General features: G+C 39.8%; 1 protein-coding gene across 1 annotated transcript in view; it reads right to left on the reverse strand.

The window, feature by feature from the left end:
- MMT (methionine S-methyltransferase) overlaps nucleotides 1-24,998 on the reverse strand; it is a 108,494-nt gene continuing 83,496 nt past the window's right edge. The window contains exons 11-12 of the mRNA XM_010253998.3: nucleotides 22,016-22,984; nucleotides 1-595 (exon numbers count right to left, since the gene is read on the reverse strand). Of these exons, the coding sequence (XP_010252300.1) occupies nucleotides 269-595; nucleotides 22,016-22,984 (1,296 nt within the window). The 3' untranslated portion in view covers nucleotides 1-268. The remainder of the gene's footprint in view (nucleotides 596-22,015; nucleotides 22,985-24,998) is intronic.

Consider the following 24,998-nt stretch of genomic DNA (forward strand, 5'->3'; position numbering starts at 1 on the left):
TGAAAACCAGAACCAACTTTCCTTTTGTATCTGCATCACTGAAGATGCAGTTAAAATGATTTTAACATTGTAATTTGCAGCAAATACAGTCAAAGCCAAGGGTCTACCCTGGTGAGCATAGTTCATGGCTAGGGAAGCCACCTAAAGTGCCATCCCATACATATTTGATCTAATGGTTGGAAGATTTTGATTATTTCATGACACCTAAGTCACATTAATAACAAAACCACACACACACACACAAAGAATCACAATGATAGAGAGCTTTCTAGTCACCAAGGACGGAAGTCTTGAACATGACTATGCATTTCAATGCCTGCTCAAACTTGGCATCATCCAATGCGATTGTGAATCGACAGTGGCCAGGAATTCCAGTCCATGAACTGCTATTGATGCATAAACCAGTAGCTCTGAGCATGGCTTCCCTGATATTAGAGTCATCAAGCTTGGCTTCAAAAACTTCACCACTAGAAGTGGAACCTCTTTTTAGTGAACAACTGAGCTTCACAGTTTTACCAAGATAAGCAGATGGTTTCGCCACCATGGAGACACCACTGTAACAGTCAAGCACGTTCCACCCACAACTTTGGAGTGTCTGTCACAATAACATGTCATACAAAATAAGTTAAATTTAAAGATAGAAAAAACAAATTGAGTTGAAACGCACACAGGAACTGAAATCTTACGAGCCTAGCAGTGGAGCAACTTAAGAGATTCATACAAAAATCAATGGGAAAGATATATCCTGGTAAAAATTTGTTAGTGCATGTAACTGCATATAGGAAACTGAAATGGAATCCCTAGTCAAGATTTGAGATTACTCTCATTAAGGCCATGAATTTGCCCAAGCTTTAGATCCAAACAAGTTAATCAATGATGCATCTGCTTCTCAGAACTTCAAATATTGCTGACTCGATGTTGACTGCTATTTGGAAAGCCATGTTGTTAGACCAGGATCCATTTTTAGTTCTCAAACTCTGATCTAGTTTTCATATGGATGAGCTCAATATCTTGATTTATGTATATTATTAGAACCACAATATTCTATTGTGTCAGGGGTGCAATTTCTTACAATTATCCCAACCCAACAATAAATCCCATAACATTTTCCATTTCCTTGTTTCCTCCTAATATGCTAATATATGCATCTAAGTTAATATACCCATAAAGTAGGTAGGTAGAAACAAGGAAATTGAAGATGCTATAGTGCCAACAATTATGAATATAAATGCATGTCTCTATGTACCACACATAGTTACCATTGTCTGTGCATCTCACCCTCCACACGGTATAAAACTGTGACCTAGGGGGTTAATAGGGACCATTATATTGGCTTAGTTGTAAATTGAAGTTTGTATGGGATAGTGCTAAAGGATTTTTTTAAACCAAATAATATTTAAATAGTTTATAACCAAAATAAATGGGTTTGATAGTGTTCTAGCTAAATTATCAAAACAAAATAAGATGTCCTGTACGGGAGTTCCCTCTCTTTAAGTGGAAAGGACAGGTGTCCTTCACCTAGGGGAAGAGGGTAATTGCATAACTACCCCACTCCTTATTTAAGATCCTTAAGGGGAAGCTAGAGATTCTTCTTCAGAGAAAATTGTGTCTCACAGCATACCACTTAGAGTTTCTTAAAAAAAGCCAAAATAAGGAGACAAGAAAAGAGAAGTTCTCAAGGGAAGATAGGGAAGAAAAAGAAATCTCACTAATACGGGTAGGTAAAGGAAAGTCCTCTCTGTAAATACTTCTTATATATGGCTGTCTATAGTCAGAATTTCATCTGATTGACTACAATTAGTTATCTACTTATCTTGATAAATTGGTCTCTAAATAAATGGCTTGAAATTCAACTTTGGTAAGAGTTAGTTTTTTAAGTCTCATCCTCTTTTTTCCCTTTAATGCCTTTCTTCAAGGGTGTAAGTAGTGTAAAAAGACGCATTTTTCCCTTTATATTCTACTTTCCGTTCCTTCTCCTTCCCTTATTGGTTCTAATGTTTCTACTTTTAAAAGAATCTAAATTTTTATACTAGAAGGGATGATAAGAGAGAAGACACAATGGCAGCTTGTGACGCACTACAAGTTCAATGGGGATTTTCAAGTAGAAAAGTTGTTCCCTCTCTCTCTCTCTCTCTCTTGATGATTAGAAAAGGACTCAATGTATATTACATATTATTTCTCATGTTGTCTCATACTCTTCATTGTTACCATTATATCATTCTTTTATCTTCAGTATTTCTTCTATGTTTCTTTTTTTATGTTCGGCATAAGCAATTGAGCATGTTAAATGGCATGGAGAAGAAGCTTTGGAGTTGAAACTAAAAGTTTTCTGCTAGAGGAAACAAGAACCAAAGAGAAAGGTGCCCTAAAAATTAGAGAATTTAAGAAAGCTTTGGTGTTGGTAGTGAGAAATGCTATTGGCGGTTCAAAGATTTCATATATGATGTGATTACTACTAGAAAGGAAGGGTAATGGAAGGCTCTTAAAGAGCTTGAAGTTAGGAGGTATGCTGCAGAACCCAGAATTTGGGGTTGGTCAATAGGTTCTGTACTGAGTGCTGTGACCACAATTAAGTTGGATAACAAATTACTTGGCCTAGGAACAATTCATACGGATTTATGTATGTAGTAGAGGGAAATTGGGATATCTTATAGGTAGTAAAGAGAAACCGGTAGAGACGGATCCCGCATGTGAGAGATGGATGTAGGAGAACTACACTGTGACCGGGTGGTTAGTCAACTCAATGCAGCCTCACATAAGCCAACATTATCTCTAGATGACTTCAACCAAAGAGATTTGGGATAGTGTTACGGAAACATATTCATATTTTTTTTGTGTTGGCCACCCTACCAAGGACATTCATTTAATTGTTTTCACATTACAATTAGAATAATAAAAGTCATTGTATGGTCTAAAACAATCCCTTGGGGCTTGGTTCGACAGGTTTAATAATGCAGTCAAGCATGTTGGATTTAGACAATGTTAGAGTAATCATACTCTCTTTGCTAAAAATGACATTATTATTACAGGGAACTGGGAGACTGTTGTACTTATCTATGACCAGGCTTGATATAGCTTATGCATTTAGGGTGTTAAGTCAGTATATGCATGCCCCTAGGATCAATCATCTTGCTGTTGTAGGATGTGTTATATGAAGAAACTATCCTGGTAGAGGTGTTCTCTTCTCCAAGCATAGCTACTTGAGGGTAGAGACTTACTAATGTTGATTGGGCAGGCTCAGTTGATGACAGAAGATCGACCACAGGTTATTGTACCTTCATTGGTGGTAATTTTCTGACATGGATAAGTAAGAAACAAACGGTGGCTACTAGGTCAAGTGCAAAGGTTGAGTATAGGGGCCATGGCATGAATTCAGATTAGTTGAAAACTTTAGCTGTGTAGCAAGCTATGGAACCAATGATAATGCTCCACACAAGTGACAAAATACATGGGGCCCACACTGAGAGGTTGAACAATTGTGGGCCCCATGTATTTTATGACCAATTTGGAGTGTTATTATTGATCCCACAACATGATGAGCAGCTAAAGTGTTCAGCTAATCCTATCGCCCATGGCACATGGTATTGCAGAAATATTGTAGTTGAAGAATATGTTGAAGGAGTTGGGAATTGAAGTTCAAAACCCAATATTATTGCATTGTGACAACAAGACAGCAATTAATATAGCTCACAATCTTGTGATGCATGAGAGGATAAAACATATCGAAGTAGACAAACATTTCAGTCATGAGAAGCTTTGAAGCTAGTGTAGTTTGCATTCCTTACATAAACTCTGGATAAGATGTAAATCGGTCTTGTAAAACTGATATAAACTTGGTAAAATTTAGAGAGAGAAGAAAGAAAAATAGAGAACAGCAGCACAAAGGAAGAAGATGGAGAAAAGAAGAGGAAGAAGAAGAAGAGTTTGAATATCTCTTCCCTCCCTTCTCTAATCTTTTTGTTTAACTTCAATCTTAGGTTAATTACAAGTATGCCCTTAAGTGGGCAGCCAGCTAGGCAGCAACATAAAGAGAACTAACAAAAAGAAATAACAGGCTCATAAAGATAGGCCCATTAGCTAATAAATAAATAAATAACATACTACAAGAAAAGATACTAGGGCCCATTCGGCCCAGTCTCTCTACACTCCCCCTCAAGCTAAGCATAGATGTCAATCATGCCCAGCTTGCTTATATATTGTCTAAGCTTCCCTCTTGGAACTCCCTTGGTCAAAATATCAGCTAACTGTTCTTCTAAGGCGATGAATGGCAAGCAAATTTCCCTTGAGGAAACTCTTTCCCATATAAAATGTCTATCAACCCCAATGTGTTTAGTTCTGTCATGTTGAACAGGATTATGTGCAATATTGATAGGTGCTTGGTTGTCACAGTAAAGCATCATTGGCTTCTCATAGTGAACCCCCAATTCTTCTAAAAGTGATCGTAGCCACAATAATTCTGACACACCATGTGCCATTACCCTGTATTCTGCTTCAGTAGAGGATCTGGCAACTACTGACTGTTTCTTACCCCTCCATGAAACAATGTTCCCTGCCACCAAAGCACAATAATCCGAGGTGGATCTCCTATCATCAATACATCCTGCCCAATCAGCATCAGTGTATGCTTCCAACTTCATGTGTCTATGTTTGGCAAATAAAATGTCTTTCCCTAAAGTACCTTTCAAGTAACACAAAACTCTTTTTGCAACAGCTAAATGAGTATCTCTGGAAGAATGCATAAATTGACTAATAACACTCACTGCATAGGGAATGTCCGGCCGAGTCATATAGAGATATAACAATTTCCCAAGCATTCTTTAAAACACTCCCCTATCAGATAAAAGTTCACTATCTGTAGCAGAAAGCTTATGATTGGAATCAATAGGAGTAGAGGTTGGTTTAGCACCAAGTTTACTAGTCTCAGCAAGGAGGTCAAGGACATATTTGTGTTGAGAAATGAAGATACCATCCTTAGATCTAGCAACTTCAATGCCCAAAAAATATTGAAGATCTCCTAAACCCTTGATTTCAAATTCAGAGTTAAGAAACCTTTTGAGCTTACTGACCTCCTAGGTGTCATTACCCATGACCACAATATCATCAACATAAACTATCAGAAAGGTCACCAGAGAGCCACTTCTCCTCAAGAACAGGGTATGGTTAGATTAAGTTTGTGTGTAACCAAATGAGACAAGAGCAGCCCTGAATCTCTCAAACCAAGCCCGAGGAGTCTGTTTGAGATCATAAATGAATTTCTGCAGTTTACATACCTTCCCTTGCATTCCCTTTCCATACACTCCCGGAGGCAAAGACATATAGACTTCTTCATGTAGATCTCCATTCAAGAAGGCATTTTTAACATCAAACTGGTGGAGAGGCCATTCAAAAGTAACAGACAGGAACAACAAAACCCGGGCTGAGGTCATCTTAGCCACAGGAGCAAAGGTCTTAAGATAGTCAATACCATACATCTGAGTGTAGCCTTTAGCAACGAGCTTGACCTTAAACTTCTCAATAGAGCCATCAAAATGATATTTAATGGCAAATACCCATTACAACCCACTGATTCCTCCCCTTCTGGCAAATATCCCAGGTATGGTTCTTATGCAAAGCATCCAGTTCAGCCATCATAGCATCCCTCCATTCAGGTTTAGATAAGACTTCTGGTACAGACCTGGGTATCACATAGGAAGAAACAAAAGCAACAAAAGAGTAGTAGGTAGGAGATAGAAGGCTATAAGATAGGTGTTTTGAGATACAATGGGCTGTACACTTCCGCTTGCCCTTGCGGAGAGCAATAGGAAGATCAAGGTTTGGGAAGAATGTAGCTGGGTAAGAGGAAGGCTGACCTATTACCTCAGTAATGATGAGAGGAGCAAGAGGCTCTTCTGTAGGAGTGTAAACAACTTGCCCATGTCTGAATTTGTGCCTTTGGTACCACTTTTGAAGAACAGGATGAGGAGGAATTACAGGAGGATGAGGTGGAGGAGGAGGAGGAACAGGAATATTGGAGGTTGGCCTAGTGGGAGAAGTGGACACCTCATGAGATGACTGAAAAGGAATAAGAAGATGAACTGCTGGAGACATAGCAAAGGGTTCCTCAGATTTCTCCCCTCAGGAGGAATGCTAAAGAAAGGAGTAGATTTATCAAATGTGACATCCCGAGATACAAAACGGGTGCCACTAACTGGATCAAAACAGCAATATCCCTTCTGTGTGGAGGCATATCCCAAGAAAACACATTTACGAGCCTTAGGTTCAAATTTGTGCCTTTGATGGCTGTGAACATGTACATAGCAGGTGCACCCAAAAATACGGAGAGGAAGAGATAAGAGATCCTCATCCGGAAAGAGAATGATAAAGGGGGTTTTGAAGCCAAGAACCCAAGAAGGCATACGGTTAATCAAAAAGGTAGAAGTAAGGACAACACCTCCCCAAAATTTTATAGGAACATGGGATGCAAAAAAGAGGGACCTAGCAACTTCAACCACATGCCGATTCTTCCTTTTTGACACTCCATTCTGTCGTGGAGTGTAGGAACAAGAACTCTGATGAATAACCCCAAAAGTTTGAAGATAGTCTAAGAGGGTTTTCTCAAAATACTCCTTAGCATTTTTAGATCAGAATATTTTGATCCAAGTGTTCAACTGGGTAAGGATGAGTTCGTGAAATTTTTGCACAATAAATCCAAGTGTAACGGGAGTAATCATCAATAAAAAGGATAAAGCACCTGTAACCCCCCATAATAGGCAAATGATATGGCCCCTGCACATAAGAGTGAATAATATGAAAAGGAGAAATAGATCTTTTATTGCTTACTGAATAAGATTGTCTACAATGCTTTGCCAGTTCACATGACTCACAATGAAGACTAGATAAAGGCACTCCCTTAAACATATCTGGGAACAAATGACTCAAAATAGGAAAAGACAAATGACCAAACCGAAAGTGACATAACATGACTTTGTCAACAGACTCTAACAAAACTGACTCCAAGGCAACTCCATGAGGTGGTTCAAGAACTATATCAGGTGAGTCCAGCAAGTATATTCCATTCGCCTCATGGCCACTCCCAATCATCCTCTGAGATTGCAGTGTAGAGACAGCGGAATCTAGTTGTTGGGCTATTTTTGTACGTTTACTTTTCTTTGTTGTATATCTATTCTTTGTATTATCACTCTCCTGTACATTAAGGGCAGATCTGTCCTTTTACAACTTAATATAAATATATCTTTTAGGGTGTCGACTGACACAAGGTGTCTCACCCACTATTCGGCTGTTCTCTCTCTGTCTGTCTGTCTCTTTCTTTTCTGACTTTTGCACCGACTCTGATATGGTATCAGAGAAAGTCATGACCAGAACTTCACACAACACCTCAGCTACTAATGATTCAAGAACTCCCTAATAGTATTTGAAAGTTCTTGAGTATCTTCTTTACTTCTCTTCCTAGATCGGCTACAGATCTGAACTTTACAGATTTGTTTTCTGGACTGTTGCGCCACTGGGTTCAACTTTTTATTCATATCTCCCTATAGAGACATCGGATCAGCCTAAAATTTCAGATCTGGTGTCGCCCAGAGCAGATCTATTGAACCTCTTTGGTTTGGTTTGGATCGGTTTCATCTTTGAGGGGCTTTGATCCACTTTTCAATTCAGCAGAACTCTATAGTTGCCTTTTTTGGACATCAGCCAAAAGGTATTCTTCTTTTCTTCTTTGGTTCAAATTTCTTTCGGTTTCTGGAAGTGTGTGTTGTTGCCCTTTGTCATTCAATGGCATCAGAAAGGATGGATGTTCTTCCTATTTAGTTCAACGGTACAAACTACGCACTATGGAAGTTTAATTTTCAGTTCCATGTCAAAGCTAAGGGTCTTTGGGGGTACCTAGATGGATCTGTGTCTAAACCCGATGACTCTGACATTAAGGGACTTAATCAGTGGAAGATTGCCAATGCAAAAAATTGCATCATGGATTCTAGGCTTAGCCGAAACTGATATTGCTATCCCTATGAGAGGGTACAGGACAGCCTATGAGATGTATCAATATCTTGAGAAAGTTTATCAGTAGTCGAATACCTCTAGACAGTATCAGATAGAGGTTGACATTTTTTCTTACTATCAGGGAGATAGAAAGGTCCAGGAATACTATATTAGGTTCATTAACCTTTGGACAGAATATGAGTTAGTTCACATGGGAGATGATCCTTCAGAATGTTGTGTTAAATACATGAAGGAACACTTCGACAGGAGAAAAATTATGCATTTCCTAATGCATCTAAGGCCAGAATTTGAAGTCGTTGATCTAATATCCTAAGCCGAGGAACACTTCCTGACTTAGACACTATTCTTGGGGAGATTTTGAGGGCAGAAACTAGATTGACTACTTAGACAGCACTGGATAGAAGGAAGGATTCCAACATTGATGCTATCTTCTTGGCAACTAAACCAAAAGGGAAGAAGGATTTCTCTAAGATACAGTGTTATGAATGTAAGGAGTATGGGCATGTTGTTTTCCATTGTAAGAAAAAAAACACATGCACCTATTGCAAGTGGATCAGCCACATCATCACTGAATGTCCTACCTGACCGCAGAAAGGTAGTGGTCCAAATCAGAAGAAAGGGAACTACAAGGCCTATCAGACTGTTGTAGATGGTTCAGATGCTTCCTCTATCACTTCTGTAGTTGGCCAAACGACACCTTCAATGGCATGTTTGAATAAAGGATTCGACAACTCATGTCCTCGGTCATCTCCTCAGCGTTCTCTGCTATTGGTTTGTCTGGTAAGTCACCGACCTATTGCCCTTCATCGAACCACCTCTGGTATATAGACTCAGGAGCCTCTAAGCACATGACAGGGGCTACTCTTGGTCAGTATCCCAAACCCCATCTTCTCAATAGACATTATTACTACAAACGATGAAAAACTTGACATACTTGGTTGTGATGATTTGTATTTATCTACCTCTAAATCATCTCCGTTTCACTTGTCCAAAACTCTATTTGTACCTAAATTCACCACAAGTTTGATTTCTGTTGGCCAACTTGTAGAGGAATGTAATAATGTCTCATTTACTTCTGATGGTTGTTTGATACAGGACTGACAAACTGGGGAGGTGAAGGGGAAGGAGCATAGACTAGGAAGACTCCTTGCCTTGGAGTTTGAGAAGAATAAGATTGCTTTTGCTTCTACTTCTTGTTTGCTTTCTACTACTTCTAGTTCTGGATCTTTTAATTGTAATAATGATTGGCATTTGTGGCATAGACGCCTTGGCCATCCTTTTTCTAAGAAACTTGGTTAGTTATTTTCTTCTGGTAATTTACTTGTTTCTGTTGTTTCTTTTAAGAATGTGAATAAAGATTGCATTACTTGTGGTTTATGTAAGTCATATTTTACCCTTTCCTTCCTATTATGAGCATGCAACCGTTCCCTTTCATTTAATACATAGTGATGTCTGGTCGTCTCCAGTTGTTTCACAGCTGGGATATAAGTACTTTGTAACCTTCATTGATGAATGCACTCATTTTGCTTGGGCTTATTTTCTTCGAAAGAAATCTGAAGTGTACACTATTTTTAAACACTTTCAGACCTATGTAATTACCCAATTTGATGCTCGAATCTATGTGGTAAGATCGGATTCAGAGGGAGAGTATATTGATGGGGATTTCCAGAATTGCCTGAAACAACATGGAATTCAACCCCAAAAACCCTATCTGGGCACCCCACAACAAAACGGGGTAGCGAAAAGGAAGAATGGGCACATCTTGAGTGTAGTCAGAACCCTTTTACAAGATTCCCATGTACCGTCTTGGTTTTGGGTGGAGGTGGCCAGCATTGTTGTGTATCTCATAAATCGTCTTCTGTCATCTGTTTTGAATAATTCCTCTCATTTTCAATCTCTCTTTCACAAACACCTAGACCTATCCATGCTCAAGGTTTTTGGTTGTGCTTGTTTTGTCCACCTTCCACCCCATGAACACACAAAGTTAACTACACAAGCAGCTTTGTGTGCCTTCATGGGATACAGTTCTGAACATTAGGGGTTCCTTTGCTATGATCCCTTGGGCCTTCGAATCTCTCGTAATGTAGTCTTTCTTGAAATGTGTCCTTTTATAAACAAATTGTGAAATTCCCATCTCATTCTATTTCCTTGTTGCACAGTTTTGATTCTAACAAGCACCTCAGATATTCCATTGTCACATACGCAGTAGCTTCAAACATACTTCAAGAAGCAACGACCTTCTTTAGTCTCCATCCCCCCTCTGCTCCACCTCTAGTTGTTGATCCGGTCACTCCAGCTCCCTTAGTAAGTGTACCTAACCTTCCTCCTGAACCCACTTTACGCTGTTCCACTAGAATCTCTCGACCACCTAACAGGTATGGTTATTCACCAGACCATAGCTCCTTTTCTGTTGTTTTATCTACCACAGACATTCTCAGATCTTACCAACAGGCCATAGTAGAACCACACTAGAAAGATGCCATGGATTCTGAGATTCGAGCCCTTCTTGAGAATGACACTTAGGACCTGGTTTAAGCTCCACCTGAAGCCTCTCTCATAGGAAATCGATGGGTCTATTCTGTGAAACTGAAATCTGATTGGAGCCTAGACAGATATAAAGCTAGACTTGTTGCACAGGGCTACAAACAAGAATACGGGATAGACTATGAGGAGACTGTTTTATGATGTTTTTATGAGTAAATGTTTTATGTTAGTTGTTAGATAGGAGGGGGGACCACAATAGTTATGTGAGTCCATATTTTATTATGTTTTTGTGTGTTATATATGCTGTTTTATGTCTTGTCGCCCTATAAGGGCATAGTTGTCTTTGTACTGCTCTATTATTTTTAGTATAAATAATAAGTGAAGGGGGCGGCCAGATCATTGCTCTCCTTTCCTTTCAACTTCTCTTCTTCTCTTCTTCTCCTTCTCTCTTCCTTCTTTCTTCAAGAAACTCCTTTTATTTCATATTTTTTAATTCAGCAAGCTTTCTACTTGGTATCAGAGCGGCGGTTAGGGTTTCTAGAAGCATTCTCATGCAGCCCTAGATCAGCAGACTGCATGAAGTAATAAAGGGCTGATTGATCTGCTGTAGAGTGCCCAGTTCTTGAATTTTTTGGTATGATCTAGTCATCAGGAAGGTGATCTACTGTTCGGCATCAAAATCAGGAAGAACTGGAGTATGGGGAAGAGTCCCAGAAAAGTTGGACTCTTTGTTTTTGATTTGATCTTGGGCGGCCAGGTATTGTTAGCTTTCTTTTGATTTCATAAAGAGTGCAATTTGGTTTCCAGATTTTTTTGAGCCTCCTAGAGTGATCAATTCACTCTTCTCTTTGTTGGGAGGCGTGGGGAAGAGAGAGATTTCTCTCCAACTAGGGTTTTCTTCTTCCGGAAGGGTTTGTTTCTGTATGCGTGATATTAAATTGGTTTTGGAAGGTTTCCAATCTAATTTTTCCTTACTGTTGAACTGTTTGAAGTAAGATGGAGAGTTGGAATACCGAGATGAAATTTACCGATACTGTGGGATTGTGTGTTGGAGGTAGTAGTGATATTTTTGGGTTTGGGATCATTACTACAGTAAAACTTGATGGTACAAATTATTTGGAGTGGGCACAATCAGCTAAGATGGCTATTGGTGCCCGTGGAAATTAGGGTATTTCACTAGGAGGAGAAGAAACCTGATACAGACACTTCCCGATGGGTGTAGGAGAATTACATGGTAATGTCCTGGCTGTGTAATTCTAATGTTACCTCATATTGCAAAAAATTTCCTATGGACTAATACTGCTAAGGACATTTGGGATGGAGTGACTGAAATCTGCTCTCAGAAACAAAATGAAGCCAGAGCCTATCAGTTAAGGAATCAGGTGATAAGTATGAAACAAAGAGAAAAACCTCTTGTTATGTATTCCTCCATGCTGACAACCCTTTGCCAGGAAATAGATCACTTAGAAACTGTGGTATGGGAAAGTCTAAATGATGCAACAACCTATCATAGACCAGAAGAGAGGAATAGGGTTTTTGAGTTCTTGGCAAGGCTGAACCCTGAAATTGATGTTGCTAGGCAGCATTTTCTTTCTAGGGAGGGTGTGACACTCTCTCAAGCTTATGCTTTTGTCTCTGGAGAGGAGAGTAGGAGGAATGTAATGCTGAGACAGCTTGGGATTGACCAGTCGGCAATGGTTGGTACAACAAAACCTAAGCTGAATGGAGACAGGGGGAATAGTGAGACTAGAAGGGAAGATAAGGACTTGGTGTGTGATTATTGCAAGAAGCCTAAGCATACAAAGGACACTTGCTGGAAGCTTCATCCAAATCTTATGCCTGCCCAGATAAGGAACAAGAAGGGAAATGCAAATGTAGCCACTACAAGAGACTCTTCGGTCCCTCTTTCCCAAACTGATTGGGAATCCATTCCAATAGCAGCAGTGAGGACAAAATTGGAGAGGTTTGGACAGCTTATGAGTAAGAAAGATTCACCTAGCACTAGCCTTCCAGATGGACAACAGAATGCAGGAGCCAGCTACACCTCTTCCTTTGCACATACAGGTAGTTCATATGCAACTTCAAATCTTGCATCCACTTTAGGTAAGGAGGGACCTCCCTGGAATATAGACTCAAGAGCATCTGAGCACATGACTAATGCCCCTACACTTTTCAATTCCTATCAGTTGTGTTCTGGTAGAGACAGAGTCTCTATAGCAAATGGTTCACATATTCCCATTGCCGGGAAAGGGTATTGCTAACAGATTAGAGAAGTTAGTGAGAGATTTCCTGTGGGAGCCGGGGGAAGAGAAGAGGGATCATAGAGTTAGCTGGGAGATAGTGTGTAGGAGTAAGTCGTGTGGTGGTTTGAGGCTTGGGAGTATTAGGAGAAGGAATATGACTCTGCTGGGGAAGTGGTTGTGGAGGTTTCCTATGGAGAAGGAGAAGCTATGGGCGAGAATAGTGGCAAGTATTCATGGGCTGGAGCACAATGGATGGGACGCTGGAATCAGAGCTAGGATCACAAGCAATTCTCCTTGGAAAGCTATTCATGACCTGCTACCAGTTTTCATTACTAATATTAGGTATGACTTGAATTCCGGTAACTCCATAAAATTTTGGGAACAAACCTGGGTGGGGAGCGTCCCTCTAAAGGATCAGTTTCTGTCTTTGTATGCTCTTTCTGATTTGAAAAATGAGTCGATCTCGTCTTTCACCACCCTGTCCTCTTCTACTTCTGGGATTGGGTGGAACTTGGGTCTAAGAAGGGATTTGAGGGACTCAGACTTCGACTGTATTTCGAGCCTTCTTGCACTTCTTGATAACGTTGTCTTAGGCCCCAATAGGGCGGATTCTAGAATTTGGACACCTACCCCCAATGGCATTTTCTCTTGTGCTTTGTTCTTCAAAGTCTTAAGTCAGTCCACCAGTCCTACCTTGTCCCCTTTCCCTGTTGGTGAGGTTTGGTGCAGAGCTATACCTCCTAGGGTTGGTAGTTTTTGTTGGGAAGCCTATCTGGAAAGAATCAACACTGGTGATCTACTCCAAAAGAAGAGACCCAATACTTGCTTGTCACCTCAGTGGTGTGTTCTGTGTAAAGCAGATGGGGAGACTGGTTTTCACCTAATGGTGTCTTGCCACTTCGCGAGGTCATTGTGGGATTAGGCTTTCTCCTTATTTGGGTGCAGCTGGAATCCCCCATTAGGTATGCAGGGCCTTTTCTCACTCTCCTTTTTCAGGTGACAGTTAAAAAGGGGAAGGACAATGTGGAGAGGACTAAGGGCTGCAGTATGTTGGACACTGTGGGAAGAAAGAAACTCCAAGATATTCTCAGAAACTCAGAGAGGAACAGCAGATCTGAGGGCTATCATACATTTTAGGGCGGTACAGTGGCTGAAATCTTTGGAAATATTCACAGATTACACTGTGGATGACATGTTGAGGAAGTGGGGTGAAATTGCAAATTGCACGCAGACTAAGTCAGTAACGAGTGTGGCTTGGACCCCCCACCTAGTGGATTCTTGAAATTAAACTTTGATGGATGCAGTAGGGGAAACCCGGGACAATCGGGGATCGGGGGTATTTTTAGAGATGAAAATTGGGTCATCTCTGCTATGTTCTCAGGCCCAATTGGAGTGGGTGACTCCCTTAGAGCTGAGATATGTGCAGTTATGGAAGGAGCCCGAAAAGCCAAGGAATTGAACATCAAGAAACTTATAATTGAAGGGGATTCAGAGGTGGTGATAGGGTGGCTGACTAAAGATCAAAATGATTTATGGAAGTATAATAATGAGAAGAGGAAATTCAAATGGCTGGTACGGGAGATGGAAGTTAAGACATGTTGGATTAGAAGATCAGCTAATTCCCTAGCTGACGGTTTAGCAAAACAAGGGGCAGAAAAGGATTCTTTGTTTTGGGCTAAGCTGTAACGTTAGTGTATTTGTATCTTTGTTTTTTCTTTTTTCATTTCTTGAAGTTCTTTGTGACTCTTGGAAGATAAGTGTGTTTGTCTTCCACTTGTAAATTTTCTACTGATGAATTAATGAAAGTGTTATTGATCAAAAAAAAAAGAGTGACCAATGATATAACTCTGTTTTTTATTTCACATGTCCCTAGACTTCATACCAACCTACTGTCTGTTAGTTCTTTGACAAAGAATTTGAATTGTTCCGTGACCTTTCTTCATGGTAATTGTGTTTTGCAGGATCTGGAGTCAAAGAAGATGATTGGGAGTAGTCATGAGGTGAATGGAATCTATCTTCTGGATGTGATCCCGAGACATTAGGGCCATCATGTTAGCAACAGTAGTAGTAGTGGGTCAGAGTCAATGAACCAGATTATGCTCTGACACAATCACTTGGGATACCTTTCTTTTAGTTCTTTGAAATGTCTTTTCCCAAAGTTGTTTGAGTCTGTTCAGTTATCTACTTTGGAGTGTGAGAGTTGTCAGTTAGGAAAGCATTGTAGACAGTCACTTAAACCAAGCAACAAAAGTACTTTTGCTTTTAATATTGTTCATATTGATGTATGGGGGGCCATATCATATCCCTTCCGTGGGAGGATTCCGTTACTTTCTCTTGTTTGTAGATGATTATACACGATATTCTTGGATATATTTGATGAGATCACGTGATGAGGTTCCTAACTTGGTGCAATAGTTCCACCAGATGGTTCTCACACAATTTAGAGTGAGAACTAAGGTTTTTAGATCAGACAATGCCAGAGTGTACTTCGAGAAAGACCTGACCATGTATCTCCTAGAACATGGGGTAATTCATCAGAGCAGCTGTGCATATACACCACAACAGAATGGAGTTGCTGAGAGAAAAAACAAACACATTGTGGAGGTGGCAAGGAGTCTTATGGTGTGTGCTTTAGTTCCTGTGTAGTTCTAGGGAGATGCAATTCTTACAACCATGCATTTGATTAACCGTGTTCCTTCACGGACTTTGGGGTTTAAGGTGCCATTTAGTTTGCTTTTTCCAGATGGGGAGATATTTCATATACCTCTAAGGGTTTTTGGGTGTGTTTCCATTGTTCAAATTCTTGGGCCTCATCGCAAGAAATTGGATCCTAAGGCCAAGAAATGCGTTTTTCTTGGGTATGCTCAGAACCAAAAGGGGTATTGCTATTATGGCCCATTGTCAAGGAGCATATTTGTCACAATGGATGTTACCTTCTTTGAATCCACCTTCTTCTCGAGTGGTTCTCCTCAAGGGGAGAGTTTTGGGGAGGAGAACTCATTGTTTGTTCCTCTTCCTATTTCTTTGGTGCCTTCATCAGTTCGGCTAGCACCTTCATCAGTTCAACCAGTACCTGTACCTCCAGTTTCATTACCTGAGCCACTATGGGCAGCCTCACAGAAATATCAGCGCTGGTAGATGATGGTTGACTCCACAAATCCTCAACCCACACAAATCTCTATCAGTCCCTCTAAAACTCTATATTCATCAGATATAGTTCCAGGTATTCCTCTTGAGCTTGAGCCTGCTATGTTTTTTGATGATAATGTTCCTGTACCTAACACCATTGTTGCATCTAATCCCACTAACCTTGATCTTCCCATTGCACTTCGTAAGTGGAAGAAAAAGTGTACAACCCATTGCATTTCAGCATTTCACACCATCTTTCCTATAGTGCCTTATCACCCTCCTACTATGCTTTTCTTTCTTCCCTGTCTTCCGTGTCTATACCCAGGAATGTTACTGAGGCTCTCTCCAAACCTGAGTGGAAAACAACCATGCAAGATGAGATGGATGCTTTGGTTAAAAACCAAGCTTGGGAAATAGTTGATCTCCCCCCAAACAAGGAGACAGTCAGATGTAAAAGGGTATTCACAGTGAAGTATAGGGCTGATGGCAAGATAGAGAGATACATGGCAAGGTTGGTAGAAAAAGGGTACACTCAGACCTATGGTATTGATTATCTAGAAACCTTTGCACCAACAGCAAAGATGAGTTCAGTTCGTATCCTTTTATCTGTAGCAGCCACCTATTCATGGCCTTTGTTCCAGCTTGATGTCAAAAATGCCTTCCTCAATGGTGATTTACAGGAGGAGGTATATATGGGCATTCCAACAGGCTTTTATGAGAATGTTGGACTCAGTGTTGTGAGTCAGTACATGCATGCACCTCAAGTCAGTACATCCATGCACCTCAAGTTCGTATCCTTTTATCTGGCAGAGGCATTCTTTTCTCAAATCATGAGAATTTGAAGCTAGAGTCCTATACATATGTAGATTGGGCAGGATGCTTAGATGACAGGAGGTCTACATCAGGAGTGTGTACCTTTGTAGGTGGAAACTTAATCTCCTGGAAGAGTAAGAAGTAAGCGGTTGTGGCAAAGTCAAGTGCAGAGGCTGAGTATAGATCCACGGCTCATGGTGTCTCAGAACTTCTTTGGGTTAGATCTCTCTTGAGTGAGATTGGGGTGAAGGAAGAGGAACCTATGATGTTATACTGTGACAATCAAGCTGCAATCAATATTGCCCACATTCCAATTCAGCATGATAGGACAAAACACATTGAAGTTGATAGACACTTTATAAGAGAAAGGGTAACAACCGGAGAAGTTTGTTTGCCTTATGTCTCTTCAAAGTTGCAGCTAGCTAATGTTCTCACTAAAGGGGTGGCAAAGAACAAGCTTGAACATGATCTACGCAAGATGGGAATGTGTGACATTTACTCCCAACTTGAGGGGGAGTGTTGAAGATTAATCAATTTTATGATGTTTTTTAGGAGTAGATGTCTTATGTTAGTTGTTAGATAGGAGGTGGGGACCATAGTAGTTATTTGAGTCCAAATTTTATTATGTTTTTGTGTGTTATATATGCTGTTTTATGTCTTTCCGTCCTATAAGGGCATAGTTGTCTTTGTACTACTCTGTTATTTTTAGTATAAATAATAAGTGAAGGGGGCGGCTAGATCATTGCTCTCCTTTCTTTTCAACTTCTTTTCTTCTTCTTCTCTCTTCCTTCTTTCTTCAAGAAACTCCTTTTATTTCATATTTTTTTATTCAACAGGCTTTCTACTAAGACTTTTGCTCCTATAGCTAAAATGACTACTATACATCTTCTGATGGCTATATCTGCAGCCAAACAGTGGACAATCCATCAGATGGATGTCAAGAATGCTTTTCTTCATGGGGAGTTGAAAGAGATAGTCTATATGAAACCCCCTCTAGGATACTATATAGATCCGTAGCTTGTTTGTTGTTTGAAGAAGTCACTTTATGGACTGAAGCAAGCCCCTAGGGTATGGTTTGAAAAGTTCAGATCCGTCATCACTGATGCTGCCTTTACCTAGAGTCCTTCTGATTATTCCTTATTCATCTTAAGGAGGAAGCAGGGAGTAACGATGTTACTCCTCTAAGTTGATGATATACTCATTACAGGGGATGACATAAAAGGAATTTCTAGGCTACAACAGTTACTCAGTGAATCCTTAAAGATGAAGGACTTGGGGCCTTTGACATATTTCTTAGGCCTTGAAGTGAGCAGAAATTCTCGAGGCTACTTTGTTAATCAACAGAAGTATGCGGCTAATCTGGTTAAACTGGCAAATCTTAGTGACTCTAAGATTGTGAACACTGCACTAGAACAAAACCTAAAACTCAGTAAAGATGATGGGTCTCCCCTTAAAGATCCTACCCTTTATCGTCAGCTAGACATATCTTATGTAGTTCAGATAGTAAGTTAGTTTGTGCCTTCTCCAAGACAACCACATTTATCTGCAGTTCATTGGATTATAAGATATGTGCGAGGCACATTGTCACATGGGGCATTCTTCTCCTCATCATCTTCCATTCATCTTATGGCCTATGCAGATGCTAATTGGACTGGATGCCCTGACACCCGACGGTCCACTACTAGTTGGTGAGTCTTCCTAGGCAACTCCCTTATCTCATGGAAGCGCAAGAAACAAGTTACCGTGTCCAAATCTTCCACTGAAACTCAATACAAGGCTATGCCTTTTGTGTGTAGTGAGATTATATGGCTTCGGGCTCTTCTATTTGAAATACTAAATGAGCCATCATTGTTTGTTCCTCTTTATGCAAGACAATATCAGTGCAATAAAAATTGCATCCAACCCCGTCTTCCATGAGCACACCAAACACATAGAAATTGATTACCACTTCATTTGCAATCTCCTTCTTGAGGGTACCATATCTCTTCCTCATGTCTCTTCCGGGCTCCAACTAGCAAACTTGTTGACTAAAGCAATAACACGGTTTCGACATCTATTTCTCATGGAAGCATCAGTTTGAGGGGGAGTGTAGAGACAATGAAATCTAGTCGTAGGGCTATTTTTGTACTTTTACTTTTCTTTGTATTATCTCTCTCCTGTACATTAAGGGCAGATCTGTCCTTTTACAACTTAATATAAATATATCTTTTTGGGTGTTGACTGACACAAAGCGTCACACCCACCATTCAGCCGTTCTCTCTTTGTCTGTCCCTCTCTTTCTTTTCTGATTTTCGAACTAACTCTGACATGCAGGTCTTCAAAAACACAATGAGTGGGAAAGAAGGTTATGCTACAGTTCATGGATTTAGTTAAGTTGCTAACAGATAAAAGATTTGTATTAAGTTTAGGGACATGGAAGATAGAGGATAAATAAAGGGTGTTAAAGGTCTTGATATCCCCCTTGCCAGAAATGGGAGCAAGAGACCCATCAGCAAGGGAGACTTTCTCTCTACCAGAGAGGAGGTGGTATGAACAAAAAGATTAGACAAGCTGGTCATATGGTCTGATGCACCAGAGTCAATGATCTGAGGGACTTTATGATTACTTGAAACTGAAGCATGATTTGCAAAAGCACAAATACCTGGGTGAGCAAATGCTGATGATGCTAATGTGTTGCTTGAAGAGTGAGATGTAGAGATAGTAGCTTCCAAGTGATTTAACAACCTTCCATACTTTTCAAAATATGCCTTTATTGCTGCCAACTGTTCCATGGTTGACTTTTCACTCTCCTTACTTCCTCCCTCAAGTACTGTGGCAACATTAGCTGACTTAGGCTTTCCTGTCTGACTGGTCTTCTTAAAATTGTTGTTATTCTTAAACTGATCAGGTAGAAGATAAAGATGAAGCTTCCAGCAAGTGTCCTTAGTATGCCTCAGTTTCTTGCAATATTCACATACCTACTCCTTCTCAGTTGGACCTTTCGTCTTTATTCCAGCATGTGCAAAGTGTTCCGTAGGTGGACTCTGTAACTAAACCTACCGACTACTCTCCTCACTGCTTACCATAGCATATGCCTGGGCAAGAGTAACCTCATCTTTGGCCAGAATATTCTGCCTAATGATATCAAACTCAGGGTTGAGTCCTTTAAGAAACTCAAAGACCCTGTTTCGTTCCACCAACTTCCTAAAAGCTTCTGCATCCTTCGTACTCTCCCATACCACTGTCTCCATAACATCAATTTACTACCATAGGGATTTCAGCATAGAATAGTAGATTGCCACACTCTTCTCCCCTTGTCTTAGGTTCTTCATATCATTTTTCAGCTTGTAGACTCTAGCCACATTCAACTTCTGTGAATAGGTTTTAGTAACACTTTCCTATATCTTGGTCGAGGACATCCAGAGATAGTGCTGACTGATATGAGGCTGCATAGAGTTGACCAACCTTACTGCCATCCTATGACTGTATAGTTCTCCTACATCCATTTCTCAGATTCAGGGCCTGTCTCTTCGGGTTTCACCTTACTGTCTATGAGATACCCTAATTTTCCTCTACTACAAACATAAATCCTTAAAGGTTGTGCCCAAGCAAGATAATTTGTTCCATCTAGCTTAATTGTGGCCACACCTGTCAAAACAAAATCTACCGAGCCAAGCCCGAAAATAGGCACCTGCTTGAACTCACTTCCGTATTGCTCCATTAATCAAACAAAATTCAGAAAACCAAAAATTTGATCTTTATAAACTTACTTGAAGTCAAACCAGTACCTAGATGCTTGAAAACTAGGGTTTCACTGCACCCGACTGTCGGGGAGAAAGAGAGAAGATGCAGCCGCTCCTACCAGAATTTCCCAATCTCTTCCAAAACTGAACCACCCTCTTTTAGAAGTCAAAAGACACCTCCCAAGCACAAAGCGCCACACCATGCTTCACTTTTATCTGTAACTTCGAAAATCTCTAATCGGCTAGGGTTTTGGGCAGAAATAGTACAGCATCACTTCGTGGCAGTTTCCACCCAGAATACAACTCTCCAAACCATCTACCAATTAGGAAAAAGGTTCTCTGAACTATAGAGAACCTATCTCTCCATACACTCTCTTAATTGAAGGGTGTATAGGAAAATGAGAAAGAAAAAGAAGGAAGAAGAAACCTGCTCTGATTCCAAGATATAAATCGGTCCTATAAAACTGATATAAACTTGGTAAAATTTAGAGAGAAAGAAGAAAGAAAAATAGAGAACAGCAGCACAAAGGAAGAAGATGGATAAAAGAAGAGGAAGAAGAAGAAGAGTTTGAATATCTCTTCCCTCCCTTCTCCAATCCTTTTGTTTAACTTCAACCTTAGGTTAATTACAAGTATGCCCTTAAGTGGGCAGCCAGATAGGCAGTAACATAAAGAGAACTAACAAAAAGAAATAACAGGCCCATAATGATAGACCCATTAGCTAACAGATAAATAAATAACATACTACAAGAAAAGATACTAGGGCCCATTCGACCCAATCTCTCTACAGGATCACAATTAGGTGATACACCAAGGGTGTTACGGGTACCCAACATGTTGACATTTGTACCAAGTTGGGAATGATAGAGATATATACAACCCAACTTTAGGGGGAGTATTGTTAGGATTGACATTATCTTTTTTCTATTAAGTTGTAACCAGGGGTATTTCTATATTTCTCTCTCTTCACTACACACAAGTTAACTCAAAGCTAACATTTAAAATTAATATATTCACTAGAATCTGGTAGTAACCCTAATAGATGATAAGTTGAAGGGAAGATGACTAGAGGTGAATGCAACTGGATGGGCCTAAGTTGAGCATTTGTAAATTTTGAAGGGACTAGGGTCCTTAAGGTAATAAAATTTCCTTAAATTCAGTAGCCAATTTACACCCCCTAAATTCAACTTGACAAGGGGACCAAGCAAATCATTGCAATGACTGCACTGGTGAGAATGAAAAAATTAATGCAAGTAGGAACGATCCAGATGAAAGTAGTCAGGAAAGATTTAAGAACCTATCATATAACAGAAGATAATGGCCTAGATAAGACTGGAATAGAATAGTAGGGTTCGTGTTGCAGTGCCAAATAATAGGATTAAGTTCAGCTATCACTACTATATGTGTATGTCAGTGCATAGAAATGTACATTAATATATAGCCATATATACTTAGGTTTAACTGCCAATAGATTGATGCAAATTTCTCAACAATTTTTTTGCTATATTTAGAATTTTCAAACCTTGATTGAAGTTCCATTGCAGAAAATAACAATAATAACAAATAACTATAGTTAACTAAGAGGATCCTGAAGCCTGACAATGCAATTTCTTGAAAAAAAAATACCTCCTTTAAGCAGTCAGATCTGTTCCTCAGAATCCCTCTGTGTTCTGTAACAGCTTTCAATAGATTTCCTGCTTTCTGCTCTCTCCAATCCAGCAACTTCTTTATTGCATATTTCATGGTGCTGTGAGGTTTGCTTAATCCTGGGAGGGTATAGAATGCATCAACCAATTCGGATGAGTTTAAAACCAGAAACCCAAATCGGAGACCACCAGTCAGCATCTCAGAAGAAAGACCTCCAACCAATGACACAGAAAAGGATGAATTGCCTAGGCAATTCAACTTTGACAAACTATCCTCCAAATTCCATCTACCCCAACCCTCAGTGTTGAATTCCAAACCCGAAAAAGATGTATCAATCACAACTCTTGCCCCAAACTTGGCACAGACAGATAGTAACACACACATTTCTTCATTGTTATAAAGCAAGCCAGTTGGGTTGATTGTTGGACCCGAGAGGTACAACCATGGCTTATTCACTGTTCCAAGCACGACCATCAGTTTCTTCTCTGTGAGCTTAAAACCTTCTTCAGAGTGGGTTGGAATATACACAATTTTTGCCTTCAAAAACTTGGCAGCAGAAACATAATTTCCATTTGACCCAGCAGGGAAGCACAAGGTTCCACCTTCTTGGATGCAGCAAAGGACCATCTTATTGAAAAGGGCTAGGGGAGAGTCCCCATATATGAACTCTGTGCTACTATCAGTTGGGAATCCATAGTTGCTCTTGATAAACTGTCGAATGCCAGTCTTCACGTCAAATTCTGACTCAACCATGTTCTGTCTTGCAAAACTCTCAAATATCGCAGCTTTGACAGGGGATGGTATCTGCAAGAAGCTCTGATCTACATCCATGTGAATCAATTCAGTGTCATCTCCTTCATTAATGGATAGTTCAGCACTATTAATGACAGATATGGCCGAACTTGCAAAGCCAATCATCTCAACAGATTCAGCCTTTGCACATTCCCTCTACAAAAATAAATGAAGCTTATTTTAAAATGGACAGAATACTATAATAGGCAGTTATATATAAGAATATCTGTTCAAGAGTTTCAAAAAGTGCTTCTTAAGCTGAAAAATATCCCTACAACCAAAGAGTGTCTCTTAAGATGATCTCTTCTATTTTTTACACAATTGGAACTCTTATAAATCTAACAACAAAAAAGAATCTTAGAAACATAAGCAGATATTACTTTGTTTTTGTTCTTGATCTTCTACAGTAACAACCTCATATTCTTGTTTATCATATGAAATAATAAGCCATTTCATTCCGGTTTCAATTATAATGGTAATGGAGAAAAAGAAGCATGGCACTTCCCCTTTATTGGGGCAAGAAAATATATGGCACCAATATTGATAAGTTCTACAACAAAAGCAGAACAAGCATAAAATACATATTAAAGGTAGCATCATGGATTCCAGAATTTGCACAAGTTATTAAAGGAGAGGCTTTGGGTGGTGTTGGATTTAGGAAGTTGTAATATTAATAATTTTTTCTGATTTGGTTTCATAGTTTGAATGTGTTGTCTTAACACCTTAGAAGCTTGTACTCTCTTTTCTTATTGTTGAAATAACTTAGTTTATTCTGGTTATTTTGTTTAGTTTATTTTCTGTTGTTCTGTTTAAAATAACTTAGTTTTTATTTTGTTTATGTATTGTATGTGCCGCAGGGGCATAAGAGTCTTTTTCTTATCTTTTAAGTGTCGCCCTATATATAATAATATATTCTGGCGCCGCCAGAACAGATTTACCTCCCAAACACTTTCTATTCTCTTCTCCCTTCTCCCTTCTCCCTTTCTCTCTCTCCTTCTCTTCTTCTTCCTTATTTCTTCTGTAATTCTCCACTAATATGGTATCAGAGCATTACTACTGGGTTTGAGAGCAGATCAAACAAGTAGTTTTGTTCTTCATCTTTCTGTTTTTCCAGACTGAGGTCAGAAAAAGATAACCTACGAATGATACAACCCTTTTTTATTTCCTTCTTCCTTCTCTTGGTCGTGTACCAAGGAAAAACCATATGAATCAAGACTGTTGAATGCTGTCAGAGTGGTTGAGGTTCAAACCTCTTTTCTGTGGATCGTGTGATCCTGTACCTGTGAATGAAACACCTGTAGGTCATGGATGACCTGTTTTTACCCTTTTTAGGCGTGACGATACTGTTTTATGATCTCTCCTGGTAGCTGGTGTGCTTGGTTGATCTGGAAGAGTGGTGGACTGTGACTGTTAAACCTGTACAGCACTGAAATCAAACTAAATTTTTTTACGGGAATTGGAGCTGGTCTGTGTTCAGACTGTGTCCAAACTGGAGTGTGTGCATCTCTGTTGTGTTTCTAGGACTGTTTTAGGTGTCAGGGAAGATCTTTGGGTGTGTGTTGAGGCTGAATAGTGAACTGAACCACGTCTTCTGAGAATTCTGCAACTTCTGTTGTTTCTAGTGGTCAAAACGGAGTGAGTGGGGAGCTGGATATGAGTTTCTCTGTGGCTGTAAATCCCTTTGATGGACTAAATTACTTGAATGGTCTAGGGGAATTAAACTCTACATTACTGCTAGGGAGGAAAATAGGGTATACTAATGGTAAAGTGAAGGAACCAAAGACTAGAAGTGTTGGACATGATAGGTGGACCCAAGAAAATAGTATGGTGATGTCATGGCTCTTGGTTTCTATGCTGCTGGAAGAAAGACATTCATATGGGCTGAAACAGCTTATGAAATTTGGGAACAAGCAAAATCTACCTATTCAGAGCAGAGGCACTACACAAAGATATACCAACTGCAAGCTGAATCCTCCACTTGCAAGCAAGGAGAAGGAACTGTCTTCCAGCAACAAGTATTTGCTTGTCAATCTAGAAGGAACAAGCTGAATCTAGAAGGAATTGTCTTCCAGCAACAAGCTGAATCCTCCACTTTCAATCTAGAAGGAACTGGATCATTACCAAAGTGTGAATTGGAAATGTGATGAAGATGCAAAGGCCTACAAATCAC

Source organism: Nelumbo nucifera, chromosome 5 (assembly GCF_055504915.1).
Source record: "Nelumbo nucifera cultivar China Antique chromosome 5, China Antique-T2T, whole genome shotgun sequence".
NCBI classification, from domain to species: domain Eukaryota; kingdom Viridiplantae; phylum Streptophyta; class Magnoliopsida; order Proteales; family Nelumbonaceae; genus Nelumbo; species Nelumbo nucifera.